General features: G+C 38.2%; 1 protein-coding gene across 1 annotated transcript in view; it reads left to right on the forward strand.

Annotated features, from left to right (window-relative positions):
- The first annotated feature begins 7733 nt into the window (after positions 1-7733).
- The window catches only part of LOC147703294 (uncharacterized), a 157825-nt gene continuing 141498 nt past the window's right edge, over positions 7734-24060 (forward strand). The window contains exons 1-2 of the mRNA XM_086929490.1: positions 7734-7848; positions 13245-13297. Coding sequence (XP_086785616.1) covers positions 7800-7848; positions 13245-13297 — 102 coding nt within the window. The 5' untranslated portion in view covers positions 7734-7799. The remainder of the gene's footprint in view (positions 7849-13244; positions 13298-24060) is intronic.

Raw genomic sequence — 24060 nt, forward strand, 5'->3', positions numbered from 1 at the left:
ACGTGGCTGGACACTAGTTCCAGCGATTCCCTAACATCTCACCAAAAATCAGCCCAATCCATCCACTGGAACGGGGACGAATTTCAACCCGAATACGCGCCCCCCGCAAACACAAAAAAAAGCCATAAAACGGCCAAATCTCGACCAAAAACCGCCAAAATCCCTCAAAACCTTGCCAACACCAATACGCACGAAACTGAACCGGCCCCTCAGCCCTAGGCTCCGGGAACCCTACTTAATTGACCCAAAAGCCCTAAAAAAGCAACATAATACACACGAAAACGCCCTAACAACCCTAAAATGCATATAAGTATATGTATGCATGCATTTATGTTTGTATTTATATGTAGATATACAGATGATATATGTTTATATATGTATGTATATATATATATTCACTGAAAAAACCATAGGCTATAGACCATATATAGTTAGGAATTAGCATTTACAAAACCTTGAAAATTCACTGAAAAAACCGTAGGTTATAGACCATATATAGTTAGGAATTAGCATTTACAAAACCTTGAAAATTCACTGAAAAAACCATAGGTTATAGACCATATATAGTTAGGAATTTGCATTTACAAAACCTTATTTTACTCACACAAAACCATTGAAATTCCATATATAGTTAGTTGCACTAACTATATATCGCGCACCCGCAATCCACTGCTGATGATGTCACATATTACATCATTCATGACATGGTCAGTGACATCACTGATGACATCACTGATGACATCTCAAATGACATCACTGATGACATCACTGATGACAACATCCAGTGACTGTATGTTTCTGTAAAGTTAAAATATGTCTTACATATTGAAGAATGAGTGGTATGTTTCTGTAAAGTTAAAATATGTCTTACATATTGAAGAATGAGTGGATGTATAAGTGTCTGGATGAAGGATTTAGTAGGTGCATGACTGACTGTATGAGTGAGTGATTAAATGTGTCTCACTGAGTGCATGGGTTAGTGACTAAACTGTCTTAATTTGTGCATCATTATGTCTGTTGTTCTGTAAACTGTTGCATGTGTTGATAAGTAGCTATATGAGTAACTATATGGGTTATTGATTGGTTGCCCAAGTATTTGTATGGGATACTGAGTGTGTGTGTGGGTGGCTGGGAGGTGTATGACTCTGTGCATAGATGTGTGAGCAGTTGATTCACTAGATGTATGGTTTCAAAAGTGCATGTGGAAACAGCTGTATGGGCGGTTGACTGTGTGCATGAGTGTATTGGTGAGTGAATGGATATCTCAGTGCTACATGTCAAAGTAAGTACATATGTAAAACACAGTACATGTGAGAGTTGACATATATAAATAACTGTGCATAAGAGCCAGTGAATGTGTGAGTGGCTGTATGGATCATTGTGAACTTGTATCAGGGATTGTATAAGAGAGTTAATATGTGTTAGTATATGTTTGAATAAGTAAAGTTTGTATAACTGTATAGTTGAGGAAATGGAGGTGTGATTGATTCTTTGATTGACTGACTAGGTGTGTGAGTAACTCCATGGATGAGTGACAGTCTGTGAGTGTCTGTTTACACTGATTGTATCTAAGGTTATATTAGAGTCTGAAGAGGTTCATCGTATTATCACATGAATGATATCATCAGTGATGTGATCAGTAATGTCAAATGAGATGTCATCAGTGATGTCATCAGTGATGTCATTTGAGATGTCATCAGTGATGTCATTTGAGATGTCATCAGTGATGTCATCAGTGATGTCACTGACCATGTCATGAATGATGTAATATGTGACATCATCAGCAGTGGATTGCGGGTGCGCGATATATAGTTAGTGCAACTAACTATATATGGAATTTCAATGGTTTTGTGTGAGTAAAATAAGGTTTTGTAAATGCGAATTCCTAACTATATATGGTCTATAACCTATGGTTTTTTCAGTGAATATATATATATATATATATATATATATATATATATATATATATATATATATATATATATATATATCCTACTGGCGGTAGCGTAAAAGTGACGCATGGCCTTATAAATGAGGCCTTCAGTCTTCTACTCATGCGTCATATTAAATATATGACGTATTATGTCGCTAGTACTTACAGATACGTCAGTATTTCAGACGCATCTGTAAGCGCAAAATTGATGCATTGCTGGAGTGTGTCACAAAAATGATGCAACTCCAGCAATGCATCCTTTCACATGGGGCCAGGCCCATGTGAAAGGGTCTGCATCAGTCTTACGCCTGCTGTGAAACAGGCGCAAGATTTTGACGCAACAGCGTGATAAAAGTGACTCAGTGATATCTCATAGATTTCACTGCGTCACCTCTTGCGTCAATATGTCCCTTTTGCATACATTACACCTGACGTAGGTATAATGTGGCACAGGGGTTTACAAAGTGACACATCTACCTAGATGCGTCACTTTGTAAATATGAATCAATAAGGTGCATTTTTAACAGCACTGGTGCATCACAAAAAGTGACGTACTGGTGGCGTAAAAGTGATGCATGGCCTTATAAACGAGGCCTTCAGTCTTCTACTCATGCGTCATATTAAATATATGACGTATTATGTCGCATGTACTTACAGATACGTCAGTATTTCAGACGTATCTGTAAGCGCAAAAGTGATGTATTGCTGGAGTGTGTCACAAAAATGATGCAACTCGAGCAATGCATCCTTTCACATGGGGCCAGGCCCATGTGAAATGGCCTGCATCAGTCTTACGCCTGCTGTGAAACAGGCGCAAGAATTTGACGCAACAGCATCATAAAAGTGACGCAGTGATATCTCATAGATTTCACTGCGTCACCTCTTGCGTCAATATGTCCCTTTTGCATACATTACACCTGACGTAGGTATAATGTGGCACAGGGGTTTACAAAGTGACGCATCTACCTAGATGCGTCACTTTGTAAATATGACTCAATAAGTTGCATTTTTTACAGCACTGGTGCGTCACAAAAAGTGACGTACCGTTGGCGTAAAAGTGACGCATGGCCTCGTAAATGAGGCCTTCAGTCTTCTACCCATGCGTCATATTAAATATATGACGCATTATGTCGCAAGTACTTACAGATACGTCAGTATTTCAGATGTATCTGTAAGCGCAAAAGTGATGCATTGCTGGAGTGCGTTACAAAAATGATGCATCTCCAGCAATGCATCTTTTCTTACCCTTCCACACCCCTGTTCCTTTTCTACATTTTCTTTGAATATCTACATTCCCCATGTTCACTCTCCTTCTCCTTACTTTCCTTCCCAACACTCACCTTCTTTCAGTCCCCCTACTTCACTTCCTTTCCCCTCTCATACCTTTCTGTTCTTTCTTACTAATTTTCCTTTCCTTTATCAATGCACTCCACTTCACTTACTCTTTTTCATTTTTTTAAGAATATAGCTCTTTGATGAGCATTGGAGGTAGTTCTGAAAAGAACTCCTTTTTTTCTTTTTTTAGAACAAAAACAAAAACAGGGAATGGAAACTGCTCAACAGGAGCAAAAAAAATAATAATAATTAGGGCTGGGAACGGCAGCGATGGTTCTCCAATTATCGAACCATGAGCAGAACACTTTGCTCCCCATAGCAAAGTAGCTGATCACAGTATCTGCATTTAAGGACGCCTTTGTTAAATGCAGGCTGAATGTTCGGAACCAGCTCTTGTGATCTCCCCCTCACCGATGTTGTTGGTCCTCCGGTGGATGTAGAGGCCCCATCACTGGGAACCTCTTGTGCCAGAGCCCTGACACTTTCCCGGGCAAAATTCTGGGGGTGCCTCCTCTCCACATGGCGAACCATTGTGGAGTTCCCAAAAGAATATTTTTTAGTGGGGTCACTCCGTGACAGGACTGTGTGACAGATCCTGCACTCCACTTTTGGAGCATTTACCTTCTTTTGGTCTTCTGGTATTGAAAAAAATTTCCAGATGAAATGTTCTTTGACCTTCGGCTGAGGAGGCTCTTCATCAAGGAATTCATTGGAGTCATCTTCACTGCTGGATGGTCTGGCAGCCATGATAATCCAAGATATCCAACAAAGAACCGAGAGCAAAAAGGCAGGTCTTTCAGTCACAAAAGTGAAAGAAGAAGTGAAGGAAATGGGTGGGGATTTCACTATTTGTAAAAAAAACTGTTAGCAACCAATGAAAAGTGTTATTTTAAGGTCACATGACTTGACGCGCTTACACTGCGCGCACCGAAGCGCTTCCGGGGGCGCTCACGCGGCGCGAACGTAGGTGCTTCCGGGGGGGGGGAGCATACGCGGTGCAAACGAAGGCGCTTCCGGGGGCGCTTACGCGGCGCGCCTAAGTGACGTTTTGATTGTTTTACGGAAATGCAAAATCATTTTCCTTTCCTTATTCAAGCAAACTGCTTTTATATGTATGGTACTAAATGTCTTGCGTTATTATTTACTTTTCATTCATATTTTTTTTCACGAACGCAAGTAGCTCTCTGGGTGCACTTTCCGGAGAGCTTACCGGTGCACGTACCCAGAGCGCCCCAGGAAAAAATCATAACAAAAATAAAATATATTATAAAAAATAAAAAATAATAATTAATACTTACACAAAACAGCAAATTTATAAAAAAATCGTAGGTTAGAAACTCGATATAGAAAGGAATTAGCTTTTAAAAAACCTTTGAAATTCACTGAAAAAAACATAGGTTTCACCCCAGTTATAGTTAGGAATTAGCATTTAAAAAAACCTATTAAATTCACTGAAAAAACCATAGGTTTCACACCAGTTATAGTTAGCTGGAAATTTTACTGACATAAAACCATTGAAATTCCCACGTTATAGTTAGTTGGACTCACTATAACTTGCGTGCCTGCAATTCACTGCTGATGACGTCACATATTACATCACTCATGACATGGTCAGTGACATACATACCCTCAACCTTATCTTCCACACCCCCACCCCCTCAGCAACATAACAGACTGTGAAATAGCAGAGTATCCAGCAGTGACAGAGCCCAGGACTTCAGAATTTTTGTGGCAGGCACATTTTTTGCCACACCACAAAAATACCATGAATGTTGAGGTTGCGGGAGGCAAATGTAGCTTTTTTTAGCTGCAAAATTTGCCACCCAAAACCTAAAAATCCTGGGGGCTGAATGAAGGCATATATGTTTTATGATCGTAATTATGTAATTTTCTCTGACAAATGTCAAGAACGAACAGTTTAATGACGGCAAAGTGAGGTGTATTTCTACAATGCATCTAAAATGACTTCTAATGTAACTTTAAGGCACACATGACTTGCTCACATAGACAGATAGCACACAGCATTGACAAAACGAGTATCTATTGATTGGTTTGGGTCTATGGTAACTAGATAGGAGTGCACCTCTCTTGACAGTTTCCACACACTATGAAGGGAGGAGAGGCAACATTTCTCTACTCTGGCCTCCCCAATTACATAACAGTAACACACACAGAGGAGTAGTGAAAAGTGATCAAAAGGTGGTACATGCTATGTGGAGAAATACTGCCCTCACTCATAAAATTGTGACATGCTTCATCATTGGGCTTGCTTACAATACACCCCTGTCCTGAAGAAAGCCAATGTGACCCAGCACTGTGGGCACTTTTAGCACGGCTGAAACATGTCAGCACTTTGGCAGTAAGGAGGGGTGAAGGAACTCTGAAATCTCTCCTATCACTACCATCCTTCACGTTTTCAAACCTGGACAGAGGGTAAAGGAATACATTGCTGTACAGAGACACCACCAAGCTATTTTTAAGCCTTCACTGCACTTTGCTTTTGGTGATCCCAATGCATATTGATATATAATTTCTTTTTCATGTTTGTATTGACTTACCCTCCCTTTTGCTCCACCCCAGGCGTTTGTCTGCGCAGGTGTGTATTGTAAGCACGCCCAATGATGAAGCTTGTCACAATTTTTTGAGTGAGTGCAGTATTTTTCCACAGAGAGTGTGCCACCTTTTGATCACTTTTCGCTACTCCTCTGTGTGTGTTACAGTCCCCTCTTGATAGTGCCACGGGTGCTTGATGTCTGGATGGACACTGTGATGTCAGCTGTTGGCAATGGCAAAAAAAACAAGAAAGAGATATCAGCCTTATATGAGAATACAGCCATGATAGATGTGACAACTGATGTTGGTAAAATTGAAACAGATGTAGCATATCCCTTACACTTTCAAAACTCAATAATTGGACTGACATTTGTCTGAGATCACAAAGAGGGTCAATGATATGCAAACTGATGTACATAGTAGTGGTTGGGTGACAGCCACAGGTTTACCAGAGTGTCGGAGGGCAAAGAGTCAAACCTTAGCTTGATGGGTAGCCCATGATGTGGGTCAAATATTAATCCCTAATGTGGTTAGCAAAGAATATTTGGTCACTACAGTAGTGGAGAGACGGGAATAGTTAATAGGTGTGGGTAGTTGTCATTGTTTTGCAGTGGTTAAAGGACTGAACCTCTACAAAGTCGTGCCCTGGGTGACTGTACAGGTCAAATAAAGCCAGTTTGAGGCAGACATCCATGTGACATGAAGTTGTGGTAGGTGTAATGACAAAAGACATGCTGCATATTGTCATGGATGTTGACTTACTAGTCTCTGAAGCCTGTCTGCTGCGAAAGGACAGTACCTAGGACAGCACAGACAATGGCACAGCAGCGGGGAGAGTGGCATGTGGCAGAGGGGCTGGCAACTCGAGGCCTGCAATGGAGACAATTACATGATAGAGGTGTGTATAATTACGTGCTAGTCACATACACTTTCCCTTTATTATCAGGATGTTGCCTCAGCATATGTGTACTCGATATATTGAATACGTGTTCATTCATGAGAATCTCAGTTGAGCCCTTGTGGTTGTTTCTGCATAAAGTGAGGTAGACCTGGCTGCGAGAGAGGAGTGCGTTCTGAAGCCATCCTGGTTGGGGCCCTGCTACACGAGGAGGCGGGTCTGCTGCACTTGGGGTAAAATAACCAGTAACACTTAGATTTAGGTGTGGGCATACTGGGCAGGATCGATGTTTCAAACACTCTAGAACCTGCACACAGAACTCTGGACCGCTCACAATGTTTCTTACAGATTAAACATTCGTACATACATCTACTATTGAAATGGCTTTAATTATGACCATGGATGATGAAAAGCCGCACTTATTACGAGTGACCTCTTAATTCAGTTGGGAACAGTAACTGGAGTTGCCAGCCCCATGGAGACTATAAGAGGAGCTACCGAGCCAAACTCAACAAACGACAGGAAATTAGACAGTAAGTTAAGAAAGACAAGTCTGCGGCTTCCATCTTAAACATTTCTTTTTAGATATGCTTCGACAGCGAATTTTGACTTTCTTTTACATTTCCACTGTCTGTATATATGTGCTACAGTTACATTTCCGTGGCTGGACCGTGCTTGTCATTAACTTACACTTGCACTGAGCCCCTCAAAATAGAAAATGAAAACATTGAAGTAAGGCAAACAACTAGTTTATTAAAAAATAGAAATGCCCACAGATGCTTATCTGTTCTTTCATTTAGAACAAACAGAGAAATTTAAGTTACAGTAATAACTCTTCTCTTTGGATGGAACAGGAGAATGAAGGTGGAGAGAAACTGGCACCAGTTGAGTCAACATTGATTGATCTCACAGCCAAGAATCAAACTGGTCCAATTGTCACGTGACCTGACATCAGATCTACTGGCAGGATTCTGACTGGCCGCTTCCAGTATAAAGGTAGGAGCTCTGGGCTGACAGAAACACCCTGAGATTGAACCTTGTGTACTCACATCGCATCTCGATTCCCAGGCATCTCTCACCATGAAGATCGCTCTCGTTTTTCTGTTGGTGGGTGTGAGCGGCATCCATGGTAAGCATCCTCTCTATCCTCATAAATCCTGATTCACAGAGCACGATGCAGATCTGCACTTCCAGATTTACAACTCTGCACGGAGGCAGATTTACAACTTTCTGAAATACAGACTCTTTCGAGCGCAATCTGACCTTTTCACGCCAAATTACTGGAAGGTTTCGTGCACTTTTTTCTGTTTGGCGGTTGCATTTCTCTAATGTCCAATTGGACTCTTTGCACAGCTGTGCATTGTGAAATGCCAGTGTCTTTGAGTAATGACAGTTTTTTTTTTTTCCTACTCAAAGACTATATTTGCCATGAAGTAAACCGCTCTCACACCCTTAGGAATTTCAGAAGTGGTCCTTCACATTCGGGAAAATGTTTGATTCTTACTCTTGACAGGTCAACATCTCTCCTTATGTTCAAGATTGACGGGGTGAGAATACCTACAAACTCTTTAATGTGTCAATGATTTAAAGTCTTCTAGGGAGACCCTATCCTCGAAGATTCCATTTTTCTGCTCGCTGAGTGGAATTTACTCAATTGCTGCCTAATAATATGGGTGAGATCACTTTTGCACAGGGACACGTTTTCATTAATAAATTGAAGAATTTATCTCACCATTGCACATGTCAGACCTACACATATATATACCGCTCTGAGACTCCTTTGCAGAGTAGGGCTCTTCTAAGGGGCAGGGAACATTTGTGTTCAATGTGCCCTCGATTGGCAAATGCTTGGACCTTCTGAAGTTCACCAGTGCTCCACAAGCAACACCATCGGAAAGCAATTTTCCCCGCCACATTACGATGGTGGGGGGAATCTGTCTGAGACCGTGGTGGGAGCAAAGACCGCCCGCCACGGATCCACCACAGGCAATCAATCCAACTGCCTGGCGGAGCAGTCAGCATCAGTAAAATGGTGGAGATGTATATCAGGCAGCATCCGCCAGATTAGGATGAAGGCCGCAGCCAGCATTTCCGTAGCAGTTAAACTGCCATTGAAAGGCTGATGAGGATTGGTTTCGGGGGCCTGTCGCGTGCCCCCCTTGTGTTAGGGGGTCATGCTTGTGCACTAGTGTGTACCCATGGTACCACCTTACATTTCACTGCACTAAGAGGTGGGAACCGTGTAGTGCCTGCCACATAGTGCAGTGAAATGCACAACATACATTTTTAACATTGCGGCGGGTGCTGCAGTCAGCAGCACCAGCTGCAATAATAAAATGCAAATTGTGACCGCCATGGTGGCGGTCGCATCCTACTTTAGAGAGCAGGACCGCTGCATGCATGGCGGGTGGTCCCAATCCCTGCAATGATGGCAATCGGACAAAAGTCTGACCGCTATCATTATGACCCCCATAGTCATTTGAGGCTTTGTCCCCCTCCTGAAATAGAATAATGGTTTTAATATGATGTAAAAAATATAGATATAAAAAAATATTGATGAAAAAATATAGGATGCAAAAAACGACTCCCTATACTTAAACAGGTAAGTACATAAATATTGGGGGGAAAATATAGATGTTAAAAATATAGTTGTACAAAATATCTACTTTTATATATATATATATATACATATACATATGCATATACATATACATATACATATATATATATATATATATATATATATATACATATGTATATATAATAAAAAAATAAATCTTATATTGTAAATAATAAAATTAATAAAAAATAAAGTAGATTTATTATAAATTTTAACACATATATCACATACACTTAATTAAAATAATAAACCACACATCCATAATTACATATTTATCATATATATATATATATATATATATATATATATATATATATATATATATATATATATATATATATATATATATATATATATATATATATATATATATATATATGTATATATATATATATATGTACATTTACTTTAAAACAATTTATAAACTAATAATTTTAATTTGTTTTATAATTTTAAATGTATATAAAAGTTTACAAATATATTTCTATCAATAACATCAAATCTATTAAAAAAATCTATTCTATCAAAAATGAATACATTAAACTATTTAAAAATCTTTAAACTAAAATTTACCACTCCAGTCAGTGCAACAGTAGGGCAAGTGTTAGATAGCGGAGGGGCAATAATTACTATTCCCATGGCAATGAGTGCAACAGTAGGGAAAGTGTTGGATTGTGGAGGGATAAAGTACTATTTCCACTCCAATAATTTTAACAGTAGGGAAAGTGTTGGATTGCGGAAGGGTAGCAATTAATATTCTCGCTCCAGTCGGTTGAAAATTAAAAACAAACAAAATAATACCAGCAACAAAATATTTAAAAAATAAAATAAATAAGAAAGAGTAAATATGTAAAAAAATTAATTACACATATATTTAATACCATAAAATTAAAAAAATATATTATTATGTTAAACACATATGAAAAGTACCTACTAATATTACATTAAATAAAAAAATAAAATAATTTCAAACAAATACATGTTTAATTAGAAATTATTCAGAATCAAAAACATGTATTATTACATATATTCACTTTATTATTTCCTACCCTATAATACCACACAATTCACAACCCACATCTAAACCTTAAATAAATTTACTTACATAATTAACATAAATATTTACCAATTAAAGAAATATTACTAATGAAAAAACAAATTAAAACTCTTAAAAATGAATAAACTTCCCACACTTTACCCCTATAATCCCCACAAACCATAGCTAACATTAACCTGTAAGATAATTAATTACACAATTAAAACCTATTTTAATTTAGAAAACAAATAGTATTTAACAACTAATTATAAAGTAAGTAAAATTAATTTACTACCCAAGCTTTACCCCTATAAAAGTAAAACCCACACACAAAAAATATAAATAAGTACCCCAATTAATTATCAATTAATTAATTAAGATAAATGATCAGCTAATTATTAATTAATAGAATATAAATTACATCTCACCTTTTACCCCTATAAACCCTACAACCCACGCCCAAAATTATTTACACAATTTCCATATTTCATATTCAATTAATTAATCAATATTAATTGAGAACTAATTATTAATTAAACTAAAATTACTTCCCACGTTTACCCGTATTAACCCTACAGCCTGCAACTATAATTAATCACACGATTTCCATAATTAATTTACAATCAATTAACTAATATAAATCAACAACTATTTATTAATTAATTAAACATAAATTACTTCCCACACTTTACCCCTATAAACCCCACAACCAGTGCCTAAAATTAATTACACAATTTCTATTATTAATTTTCAATCAAGTTAAATTACCAACTAATTTATTAATCTGAACTAAAAAAGGCAAAATGTAATTAAAATAAAATTGATAGCTACTAAAAATGTAACACATATATTAAAACACATAAACAATATTTACACAAAAAAACATACATCACAAAAATGTAAATTATAAACTAAAATACATAACACTAATCAAAAAATCGATATTTTAAACAACTATATTTTTTAAAATGATATTAATGACTTCTATTTTTTTTAAAGCAATATTTCCTGCCTTAATTCTGGACCACGATATTCTTGCTGTCGATATATCTGTGTCACAATATTTCCAACTCAAATTTGTGTAAGTCGACATTTCCAACTCAATATTCTGACTGAATACCTTCCCAAGCGACGGAACTAGATATTTCCTGAATGTTAGTGAGCAACCATAAACATAATTGCTTATTGGTATCCACAAATGTTTTTCTCAGCATCTTCTGAAGTTGGAAACATATAGAGCAGGAGTAAATACGTAAGCAGCAGTAGCGGCTCGTAGAGTGATGCGGATTGTGGTGTGGGGCAGGGGAGGAGCAGGGTGGGGGTAGTAAACTACAGTATACGGCCAAATAGAGGTAAGTAAACAAATAAATAAATAAAACAAATTTCATTGCGTAGTTTACTACCCCCCACCCTGCTCCTCCCTGCCCCGCCTCACCGCCCGCAGCACTCACTCCACGAGCCACTACGGGTAACCAGGATGACGATGTGAAAGAATACCCCTCAAATTGTTGGGCGTTTAAAGCAATAGGTTTTTCCAAACCGAAAGCTTTTTTTTTTAAGTGGATAGACAAAAAGTGCTCTTGCACACCTGCACAACATTTTCACATGCATAATTCAAAGCTCTTGCATACTATGTATAATGGATAATGAGAAATATCTTTGCGTAAAGGGAAATTTTCAAAAGGTTTTCCAATTCTTCTGGATACCTTTTAGAAGTGAAGAAATGTAAGCATTACCACCTTATCCGTTTTCCTCTCCCCTTTCCTTATAATATTGATGTTTCTGCTTCCTGTGACATATTACCCAAATACCCATATACAAATAGATGGGAAGAAATTCTGTTCTTTCACAATAATGAGTTTTTCTTCACTATATTATGTTAGTGAGTTCTGCCCTCTCCTTCAATACTTCTCCTCCCCTGAGTTCTACAAAAACTTGATAGAAAGAATAGGGAGGGAACCAGAGCCTGTGCAAAGGGAGGGAGATTGTCAGGGACTGGTTGGAGGGGATGGTTTAAGAAACAAACACAAGAGCTAGTCAAAATAGGGACACAGTGTGAAATGCTCTTTCAGGTTTAACAAAATAGTCCCTGGGTAAGTAACTATTATGTGACAAGTGGAATGCTTCAAGAAAAAGATGCTTGCCCCATGGGAGGGAATAAACAATGAAAAAGGAGGGATGAATAGGGAAAATACCCACTTGGATGCTAGGATTTTTAAAGGACACTGAAACGAACAAATTTAAAGCAGTGGGTTTCTGTAACCCCACAGACTGATAAAGCATGTCTCGAAGTGACAGCGCAAGCGCTGCCTAGGATCAACATAAAAAGAAGCGTATGTTGGTTCGTATCAGGCTAAATTAACAGTCAACCGACTGATAAATATCACAAAAGAAATATTTCACTGTTGAGCATTATTTGCTCAACAGGAGATGTCCTATAAATTGCAAATACATTTTGATGAATACAGGGTTGAGGACATTGCTATAGAAAGTATTCTTTTACTTTGAAGCCCAGGGCTATTCCAGACATTTCTGCTCTCACTGGTCATAAGCCACGGGGTACTCTGGTATTTAGAAATCAAACCAAAATGTTTCTCTTTGGAATTTACTCATCTAATGGAACCATAGCTCTTGGAGGAAGAGAGAAAGAAGGGGAGGGCAGGCTCCAATGCAACTCCTAAGTGACGCAGTTGAAGCAACGTAAATGGAATTACAGATGTATTAGCTTTCACCATGGAAAATTGTGTTTTACTACAAATAGGAAGAGAGCAAGGCAACTACGAAGTTACTAAATGGCCGCATGTAATTTAAAACGTTTGGATTCCTTTACCCATAGTCTCTAATTATTTTATTTTTGTCTGTATTTTAGCTACTTTTACCCCGTATACGCCCGACGTTGCAACATGCTACGCAAAGGCTCTGGTAAATACATCGCTTCTTTTAGATGCTCTCGTACATATATGATTCCACTTTTGAAATAATAACTGAAAAGTATGTGTATGCTATTGATATTTATGTACAAACCTTGTTCCAATATTTTAACGTTTGTAACTGATTTTGAGTGCCACACTACAGTTTGCAAGTATGAATAGATGTACAAATGTATGCATGTTATTGCATTCAAGAAATAAACACAAGCCCGAATAGGACTGACCTACAGCAGAAACAGTTTGGTTGAATTAGTTAGTTAAACAGCTATATGTTGCATTTTTTTTTTACTTTTCAACTAAACGCGTTTCTATTTCTTTAGATCAAGACAATATTGCAATACAATGTGCTGCAAAAGGCAGCATATTACTTTTCTGCTGCATAATTTAGTTAAATCGGATATATATTGTGATCTTTCATTGCATCATAACGCTAGTTATTGTGACAATGGGCACGCTCTACAAACGGTTATGGGGCTGGAATTATGATCATGAAACTTATGTTTCAAATCGAACTGTGGAATATTTTCCACAATTCACCGGTGCATGTAAAATATGTGGTTTTAACACTTCATTTCGTGCAATAAAAGTGTCATCAGGAGATGGCAAAACAAACTAGTTATATGAATAACAGCAAATTATTGCCAGGGTCACTGGAATTATGCATTTGTGCAGCCACAACGTTTTTCGCAATAATATGGATTTCCAGCAGTTGCCACATAATCCATCTTCTAGTGCATAAACTGCAGATTTTAACAAAAAATATTTCTAGCTCAAACGGATTAAAAGTTACTAAAAACGTTGCAACGGATGTTCATGCAAAGTGGAACATCTGTTACAAAGATTAACTGGTCATCTTTAATTTGCTTATTTATGTATTTGGTTTATAAACTGGCGCTGATGAAGCAAAATGTTTCACTAGAAGTCATTACCATGTGTAAAAAATTACAAAATAATAATATCAAAAAATGTGCCACAATATGCTGCACAAGTTGCCTTTTCTTTATGCATATTTTAGTGAACCCTGCTGCATAATTTAGTGTTCCCCTGCTGCATAATTCCCGTGGCCCTGAGTGTTGGTAATCAATAAGGTACAGCAAGCTACCAGGAGGGCATTGGGAAATGCAACATTTCTGTGTGTGTGATGTAAGCTTTTAATCAAGAACAGAAAGAACAATGTCAATGGAGTCTTTTTTGGACTTTTTGGACTTTTTAATGTGGATATGTCTCCCCACTCAAGTCTCACCCACTCACCTTAATAGGCAGAGTTCGCCTCTTATGATGAGGCTGCTAAGATAGATGTCTTGTTTGAGGCCTTATAATCTTGGTAGGCACTCATAGGTAAGGTCAGTAGGGTTTACTGATGTACCTGCAGCACTGTATTATGCACATAGAGCAAAATCTACCTTCAAGCACAGTTTCACTTCCCTTAAGTCTAAAACATCCAGAGAGCATTAAAGTATGGCAGTAGTCGTTTACTTGTTTGAGGTGATTGAAAATGTTCTGCTACTGTTTGCTCCCTCTCTGTCCTCCAGTGTCTCTCCTTTTTTTTTAAAGTTTGAGTTTATTGAGATCAAAAAACAGGAACATAAATGAAGAAAACAGGTAAATGTTACAATCTTACAAAATGATGATAAAAACATAATTAGTAACAAACTTAATAAAGTATAAAGAGACAAAGAAGAAAATCAGTCAAAACATTTTTACAAAGAGAAAGCAACATCCTAAGCATAACCAAGCAAAAGAGAAAAAGAATCAACCTTATATCAAAAAGATAAAAAATGTCAATTAATTAAGGTAATGATAAAAAAGGCAATGGGAGGAAATTCAAGGTGGCTTACGTACATCATCAAAGTGGGATGTGGATGAGGTGGGCGGGGAAGTAATTAGTGTTAGATAATTAGATAAAGGTAGCCACAGGTGATCTCTTTTGATTTCTGAGGAGATGGGAGTGACATAATTTGTGTCTAGTCGATGGTGAAAACAAACCGCGTTCCACCAAGAGCGAAAGGTGACATTCTTCGCATCTTTCCAGTTAGAGGTAATGAGGTGGAATGCAATAGCAATTAAGAGGTCAAGGAGCTTAGTGTTTTTTGAATATTGAGGCCATATAGGGGAGAGAGTACCTAGAAAGGCAAGATTGATGGAGAAGGGAATTTGGACATGGAAAATTAATTGAATTTGGGACCAAACGCGTTTCCAGAACTGGGAGATGGGGGGACATTCAAAAAGCATGTGCTTTAAATCTGCAGAAGGGTGTGCGCAAGACCAACAAGTGGAAGGGGTATCTGGTGAGAAGGTAGACAAAATTAGTGGACTAAATAGAATCTGATTATAAATTAAAAAAAAGGGTTTGAGTGGTGTTGGCAGCTCTGGAGGTCTTATGAATCTTAAACCATATTTTGTCCAAGAGAGGAATTGACCAATCTTGAGATAAGTCTTTTTCCCAGGTTAATTCAGTTTTAGTTTTAGGCCTATCTAAGAGAGATTGAAAGGACTTATAAAGAAAAGAAGCAGATGGAGATTGATCTAACGCAGAAGAAATAGATTGAGAAGAGACGGGAATAGCAGTTGACAAGGGTAAAGATTGGATATATTGAACTAGGACAGGACAAAGCAAGTCGTATTGTGTACGCGAAGATAGGGGAAGGGAGAATTGAGACCTAAGTTCCGAGAAGGGAAGAGGTTGATTGTGAGAAAGAAGTTGAGAAATCTACCTTATACCTTTGGAATGCCAGGACTTCCAGTAAATAGTGCGATTACGAATTTAAATATGTTTGTTATGCCAAATAGGTTGGAGATCAATGGAATGAAGAGGTCGATAAGAGGAGGATAAAAAAGGTAAAAGTAAAGTACGAGAATGTGAGATAACAGGGTGTCGAAGAGAGGTCAATTTGGTAGAAAAAGAAAGAATTTCCTGAAAGTCAAAGGGAGAGAAAAAGGAAGATTCTATTTTTAGCCATAAAGGGGGGTAGAATGAAAGGTCAGTGGTAATCCAACGGGCAGCTTGTTTCAATGAGAAAGCGCAATGATAAGTTGAAAAGTCAGGAAAACGAAGACCGCCATAGGGTTTATCTTTCTTCAAAGATGTCAGAGATATGCGAGAACGTTTGCCTTTCCACAGACATTTTTGTAGAGTAGCGTCAATTCTCTTAAAGTAATAACCAGGAAAATGGGCAGGTATCATAGAAATTGTATATAGTACAATCGGTGACAACATCATTTTGATAGAATCAAGGCGACCCCACCAGGAAAGGAAGAGAGGATTCCAGCGGGATATAGCTGAATCAAGTTTTTTAAGTATAGAATCAAAAATTATTTTCAAAGTATCCGACAAAAGAGGAGCAAACCAAATTCCTAGATATTTAATCTTAGAGGGTTGCCAAGAGAAGCCAGAAGGCTTAAAAAGATGTTTTTGACATAAGGTGTTTAAGGGGAGAATCTCACATTTATCTACACTAAGTCGGTAGCCAAAAACCTGAGAAAAAGAAGTGACCTGTTGAAGGAAGAAAGGAAGAGAAGATTGAGGGTTAGAACAATATAAAAGGATATCGTCGGCATAAACAGAAAGCTTAACTTGTTGAGAACCAAAATGGAACCCAGAAATATTATCATCCAGTCGAAATTTGGTCGAAAAAGGTTCCAGGGCCAAAACAAATAATAAAGGAGATAGTGGGCAACCTTGCTTAACACCTCTGTGCAAGGAGAAGTAATCTGAGACCATACCATTAGCAAAGATAGAGGCACGGGAACCAGAATAAAGCAAAGAAATAAGAGTAATGAATTTAGGTGGGGAACCAGCCCATTGCAAAGCATGAAACATAAAGTCCCAACTAATCCTATTGAATTATTTTTCTGCAGCAAGAGATATGGCGGTCAAAGGATGATTAAGCAAAGAAGCTTTACTTAGGACAATAAAAAAGACACAAGAATTGTCAGAAGAAAGTCTACCCATGACAAAACCTGATTGTTCTGGGCCAATTAAGTCAGGTAACAGTGCATCCATTCTGAGAGCCAAAATCTTGACAAAAATTGTATTGTCTGTGTTAACCAAAGAAATAGGTTGGTAGTTTTTGCAAAGAGTATGAGCCTTTTTGGAAAAAATAGGGGACAGCTACTAATGATGCTTTCACTACAAGTTGGGTGTAACAATCATTTGAGAAAGAAAGCTGTAGTAAACAAGTTATATAGTGTATGCCATCTCCTATGGGGTAGAAATTCAGAACAATAAAGTGTACATCATAATGTGAAATAACAATAATAAATATCAAAAGATGTAATTTATATAAAAATATAGTCAGTTTTATTTCTATTTTTTATCTTTTTTGGTCTATATCATATATATTTTTACAGTTATAATTGATTCAAGATATTGCTGATATTTCATATACATATGGTGAGCAATATTTACAAAAAGAAAAGAGACACAAAGACAAAAAAGACACAGGTTATTATCAAATGACAAGATGAATATTGGGGACTTTTGAAGTAGGCAAAGCGGTGGGTTGGAACACTACGCACGTTTCGGCTATTGCCTTCATCAGGAGACCGTCATTTGCAATAATACTTTTATAGACAACATTTAAATCTCACAAAGGTGAATATGGCGTTTCTGTAATATGTACTTATTTTCCTCTTTAGCCACTTGTTTTTCGAATGGGTTTTTAAGGGATCACCAGAGAAGGGTATCTTGGATAAGATGATAATAACTCATGCGTGATGGCATTACAGATACTGTAGTATTAAGAGGAGCAAATTCCCAACGGCTGAAATGCTGGTTAGACCAATGGAAGTGACAACCTTAGAAGACGTGACGATAAACGTTGATTATGGATAAAAACGTATCCCAAGATTAGAAGTAGCCATCTTTATGGGGTGAGAATCTTAGAAGACGTGAAGATAAACGTTAATTATAGATAAAAGCGTATCCAAGGATTAAAGGTAGCCATATTTATAGGGTGAGAATCTGCATGATGTTGCAAAGAATCTTTGTGACCGGGATTCCGTAAAGCCGTCAACCGTCTTCGGATAGAATGACAAAAGAGTATGATCCTTGCCATCTTTAGGGATTAAACAAATCATGGCTTCTTGAAATGAGCCTCGAGAGGAACCGGTTTTTTAGAAAAGATTGAAACAAAAGAAGTAAATTTGGTAAAAGAAATGAAGCAAAGTCACTGTAAAATTCAATGGTAAATCCATCGGGGCCAGGCGTTTTTCCCTGGCATAAAACTGAGACAGCGTGAGAAATTTCATTGAGAGAGATGTCCAAATCCAAGGAGGTAAAATCAACGTGAGTAGAAGGAGGGGAAGGAATAGATTGAAAATAGGACAGGCGATCCGTCGAATTTGGGATGGATTCAGGGGTGTAAAGGTTTTGATAAAAATTGACAAACTCATGAAGAATGTCTTTGTCTTTGAATAAAGCATCACCAGTAGGACTTTGAACAGAATCAGTTTTAGTTCTCTCTTTCCGTATCTTCAAATAATTGGCAAGCAGTTTCCCCATTTTATTCTGCCCTCCATAATAGGGGGAACTACATTTTAACAAGTAATTGGAGGCCGCGTCTGTAGTTAATTTATTTAATGTAATTTTGGCAACAATAAGTTCTTTGAGGGAAACTTCAGTGTTGGAGTGATAATACGTGTTCTCAAGGAGTTTTATTTTATTAAGGAGTAGGGTCGATTTAGCCTCCAAGGATTTTTTCCTCTGTGATACAAAATTAATAATAAAACCTCGAGCAGCTGACTTAAAAGAATTCCACACTATAACAAAGGAAGAATCTGGGGTATGATTAATCAGAAAAAATTCAGTAGCAAAGTCAGTGAATTTAGTACAAAAATTGGAATCAAGGAGAAGGGAGTTATTAAATCTCCATCGACCCGGATGAGGTGAGAAGGGAATAAGATCGATAGCCACATGTACAGGAGCATGGTCTGAAATTAAAATGGACCCAATGTCAGAGGAAGTGTCGTGTTGAGCTAGTGATTTACTAAGGAAAAGGTAATCTATGCGAGATTTGAATGATGGGAAGGGGAATAGAAACTGTATTCTCTAAGGTCAGGATGACATAGTCTCCAAATATCGACTAAAGCTTTATGATGTATAGAATTAGTAAATTGCGTGTGCATTTTGGATGTACAAAATTTAACTTTAGAATTACGATCAAGGATAGGATCAAGGACTTGATTACAATCACCTCCAAGAATAAGATAATCATCATTACCTGAATACAGTTGTTCAGAGATGGAAGGCCAGAAAGATTTATCAACACCAGTAGGGGCATAAACATTGAAAATAACAATAGGAATCTTATCTATAAGTAATTTAACAATCACCCAGCTGCCATTATCATCAAATTCATGAGAAATAAGAGAAACATTCAATTTTTGATGGCATAAAATCACAACACCATTTTTCTTGCCCATAGCAGGGGAGTTACATACATGACTCACCTAACATCTTTTAAGCTTAGAGGCGTCATTATCTGAAAGGTGGGGTTCTTGAATCAGGGCAACATCAGTCTTGAGCTTAGCAAGATGAGACAATACCCAATGCCTTTTAATTGGATTATTCAAACCTTTAACATTCCATGTAGTAACTCGGAATTCAAGTCAATAAGCAAATATGAATAAGTAAATTAAGCTCACGAGAGCAACCAAGAAAGAATATAAAGGAATAAAATAATGAAGAGAATGATAGAGTAAAAGAAAAGAGAAGATGAAGGTAAAGAGAAGAAGAAAGAGAAAAGAGCAATAAGGTATAGAAATAAGAAAAAAGGATAAGAAACAAGAAGACAGTACATGTCAAATACAGACGACTGAAAAACATACTTACGAGAACAAACGAAAAATCAGGGTGGTGACGCCAAAAGACCACGACGGCGGACAAGGAGAGCGCAACAAACAGCGGCTACAAAACATCTGGAACATACGAAACACAAGGGGCACATCGGGTAAGGAAGGAAGACAATGACATCTGTAAAAAGAGAAATGAGGGTAGTAAATAAGAGAAGGGAACATGAGAAAAAAGAGGTATATGCATACAAAAGAACGGCATTTAAAGATCAACAAGACAGAGAACATAACCATATTACCAACGCTATGGAAAACCAGTTAAACCATTATAAAAACCAGTTAAGCAATTAACCAATTCCAGAGGCGTCCATTGCATCTGCTCCTTGATGACGAAAGAACTCTTGTAGAGCCACTGGATCTTCAAACGTGGTGGTTTTGTCTTTGTAAGTAACCGTGAAGAGACAGGGGTGAAGCAAGCCATATTTAGCGTAGAGAGCTCGTAATTGAGGACGCATGTCCAGAAACTTTTTCCGACGATCAGCTGTTGTTTTAGCTACGCCCTGTGACAGATATAGGCGATGACCCTCCCATATAATTTGCTTTTAACTTTGGCCGCTGAGAGAACCTATAGAAGATCGGCATTTTGCAGAAACAACATGATGACATCTCGAGGATTGTTAGACACTTTAGGACCCAGTCTATTGGCTCTTGGGATGTTGATGGTAAATGAGGCCGGTAAGTCCAGAATCTTTGGGAGAAAAGTTTGAAAGAAGGCATTAGGATTTGACCCCTCCGAAAGTTCTGGAAGACTATAAAGACGAAGGTTGTTTCTGCAGTTTTGATTTTCCAAATCCTCCGCGTGACGTTTGAGTTGAAGAATATCCACTTCCATCGAAGAAATACTAGAGCAGGAAGTATGACGAGATTCTGTTGATTGTTCTAGGATGAGAACACGAGAATCCAGCGAGGACCATTTATCATGCATAGTTTGTAAAGTTTTAGTGGTCATCTCCATAAATGGCTTGAGGGCACGTATTTCTTCCATTATGAGATCCATAGATGATGAGGAAGAAGTAGAGGTCGGACAGGGTGGATCTTTCTTTAGACTTTCGGTATCTGCTGTCGTTGTTGGAAGCTTGCTGGCAGTATTCATTTTGGGAGATGTTCCATGTTGCAAATCAATTCTTGGAGCAGGATTATCTTCCATATCTTGAATTGTGGAGTCAGAGTCTGAGCATATAATTGATTTTTTTGCTGCAGAGATGCAGAGAATTTAAGACTGCGCACTTTCCCCATATAGAAGTAAAAATAACGTTAAAAAGGGGCTCAAATTATCAATTCTTCACTGCACAGAAGGATGTCCAGAGCTCCAGTTAGATGACATGAGGAAAAACATGAAAAATGTATTAAAAATGGCGGTAAAATCAGTCAGACGTCATACTGAGGAGAAAAAGCGCAGAAAAAACCATATAGGCAGCATTTGTAGGGAAGTAGAGCCCAAAAATAGAAAAGTACTGCAATAAAAATGCCAGCCATGAAAAGTGTTGAAGGGGAGAAGCCATCCATAGAGCAATGCAGCTGAAGGGAAAATCGTGTGAAAACGCGAGTCAAAATGGCAGCCGGAATCTGAAAAAGCGATTTGCACCGAATTTAGCCCTGGAAAGCCATTGTATTGCGCTAAAACACGAAGCGCCAGGCTCACCTCATGTTCCAATGTCCAAATGTGGGCTTTACAGCATTTGTTCCCCAATGCAACCCCCGAAAAGTGTGAGGAAGCGGCGGTTGACGCATGAGCTCCGCTGTCAAGCTGCCATCCCAGACGTCGCGCAAGCCACGCCCCTCCAGTGTCTCCCCTGATAACAGGAGTTCAGCTGTGTTTAGAGCAGCCATTTAAACGTGGGTTTAAGGCTATTCATTCATATCAGGTTTCAGGTGCCATTTTTGTAAGGTATCTATAGTTGAAATCATGCTGTTAGCGGTGGTTAATTTGTAAAAATAATAAGTGCCTTTGCTCTTGTCAGGAGGCAGCATGCAATAGCCCATTTCTCCTGTTAGCGCCGCCTAAAACAGATCCAACTACTAACCATGACACCCTACAAGTGAGGAAAGGATGTGACGGAAGGCCAGACCTGCCGACTTTGAAGCTGGGGAACCAGGTTTGAGTCTCGGCGTCAGCACATCATCCTTTGTTTCTATGCAAATCACTTAATCTCCTGGTGCCTACCGAAAATAAACGTGTCCCTAACTGGTGCTCATGAAAAGCACTCCAATTCCTTTGGGTTGAGTTCACGCTATAAGCGCCGTTGTTGATGATTAAGTGTCAGTGCCTAGCATCGGAAACCACGGGTTCAAGTTGAGCACTACTGGTAGGTGTACTCACAGAGCAACCAAGACATGATCCTTAGAACATCAGTTTGCATTACAGGGTGATGCTGCAAATATCAAAAAGTAAACACTGACAAAGCAAAAAAAGAGAACGTAAATAAAAAAATATATACAGAGATTAGCCCATCAGCCCTGTCACAGTGGACTTCTTTTTAAATTGACAAGTACATATGTAGTTGAAAATTCAGTTGCTCACAGTGAGTAGAGCCAATGGCTGAAGTGGACTGACCTACTACACTAATTTGTATGCGGTGGTGGGTGGTAGCAAAATGTGAATGGCAGCTGAACAGACCAATGGAGAAGACCACCAACCGAAAGCCACTCTATGTTTTTGTTTTACAGTTTTACATAGCACCAACTCGATTCAAAGGTATCAGAGCGCTTTAAATGAGCACCAGTTACATTACACAGGGTCACACAATTTTGTTTTAAGGCGCTGGGAGATTAAGTGATTTGCCCAGAATCACAGGGTGTTGCGGCCATGCCAAGACTAAGACCTGGTTCCCCAGTTCCACAATTAGCAGCTCTGGACTTAACCCCACATCCTATGAATATACTTGTTTTTTTTCTATTTATGATTTTTTATAAAATCATAGTCTCGCAAAACAGCTAAAGTTGCCTCTGGCCAGACATAAAACGGAGAGAAAGCACGTGATTTTATGCATGGAAAGATTCATGGAGGCGACAGATACAGCCACATGAGTGAGAATTTCATCTCCCTGGACCTCGGAGTAAAAATAAAAAACTGCAAAACGCCAAATCAGCTAACATTGCTTCCTGCATGCTCATGAATAAACCATTAAAAAAACTCCTTTTTTGACAAGCTTTCGGTGGTGTTCACCACCACCCACCCCAAGTGCAGACAGAATCTTCCAGATCCTCATTATAGCTCAAGAGTAAGATTGAGGAGTCTAACTGGCAGGCGAAAGCTGCCAAAGGCAAAAACGGTACCACTTTGTGACAAAATATGTGTAGGTTGCTTTTTAATTGAGTTTTGTGAGAATCGTGACCAATCTTCTCAACCAAACAAGAGGGATTAAACAAATTCCTGTAGCATCTTGAAGGTCTGGGTGGGAGTGGGGTCACACTCGAGTTGAGTCTTCCAAAGTGTATATTATTTATCTGGTGTCAGCAGATGTTGAACAAGTCTAAATTGATGAGGACTGATAGGAGTAAGCACTTAACTAGTGGCAAATGAATTTGAAAGGACTATAAAAATATGTGCATAATTAACGGTTTGCCTGTGAAATGTTTTTTGTGGTTCTTTGGGACTTATTCCGAGCTCACAGGTAACTGAAAATCCACGGATTTCTGGAAGAAACCTTAAAGGTAGAGGGTAAGTTACGGGCTGAACTTCTCCCTTAATTCTATTTCAACGTTAATATAAATTCAGCTGTTGCAATCTCCTATGTAGTCAAGATTTCCTAAAGAAACTAGACGATTTTCAGTTGAAGTTAAATTAGGTTGATCCATCTGGTGAGCATTTTTATCTGAACTGAACTATGTTTGGGGTCAATGCAAAAGTCATCATCAATTTTGTCATCATCAATTTTGTAAAATATAATGCTTGTTTTTCAC

Source organism: Lissotriton vulgaris, chromosome 7, assembly GCF_964263255.1.
Source record: "Lissotriton vulgaris chromosome 7, aLisVul1.2, whole genome shotgun sequence".
Lineage (NCBI taxonomy): Eukaryota > Metazoa > Chordata > Amphibia > Caudata > Salamandridae > Lissotriton > Lissotriton vulgaris.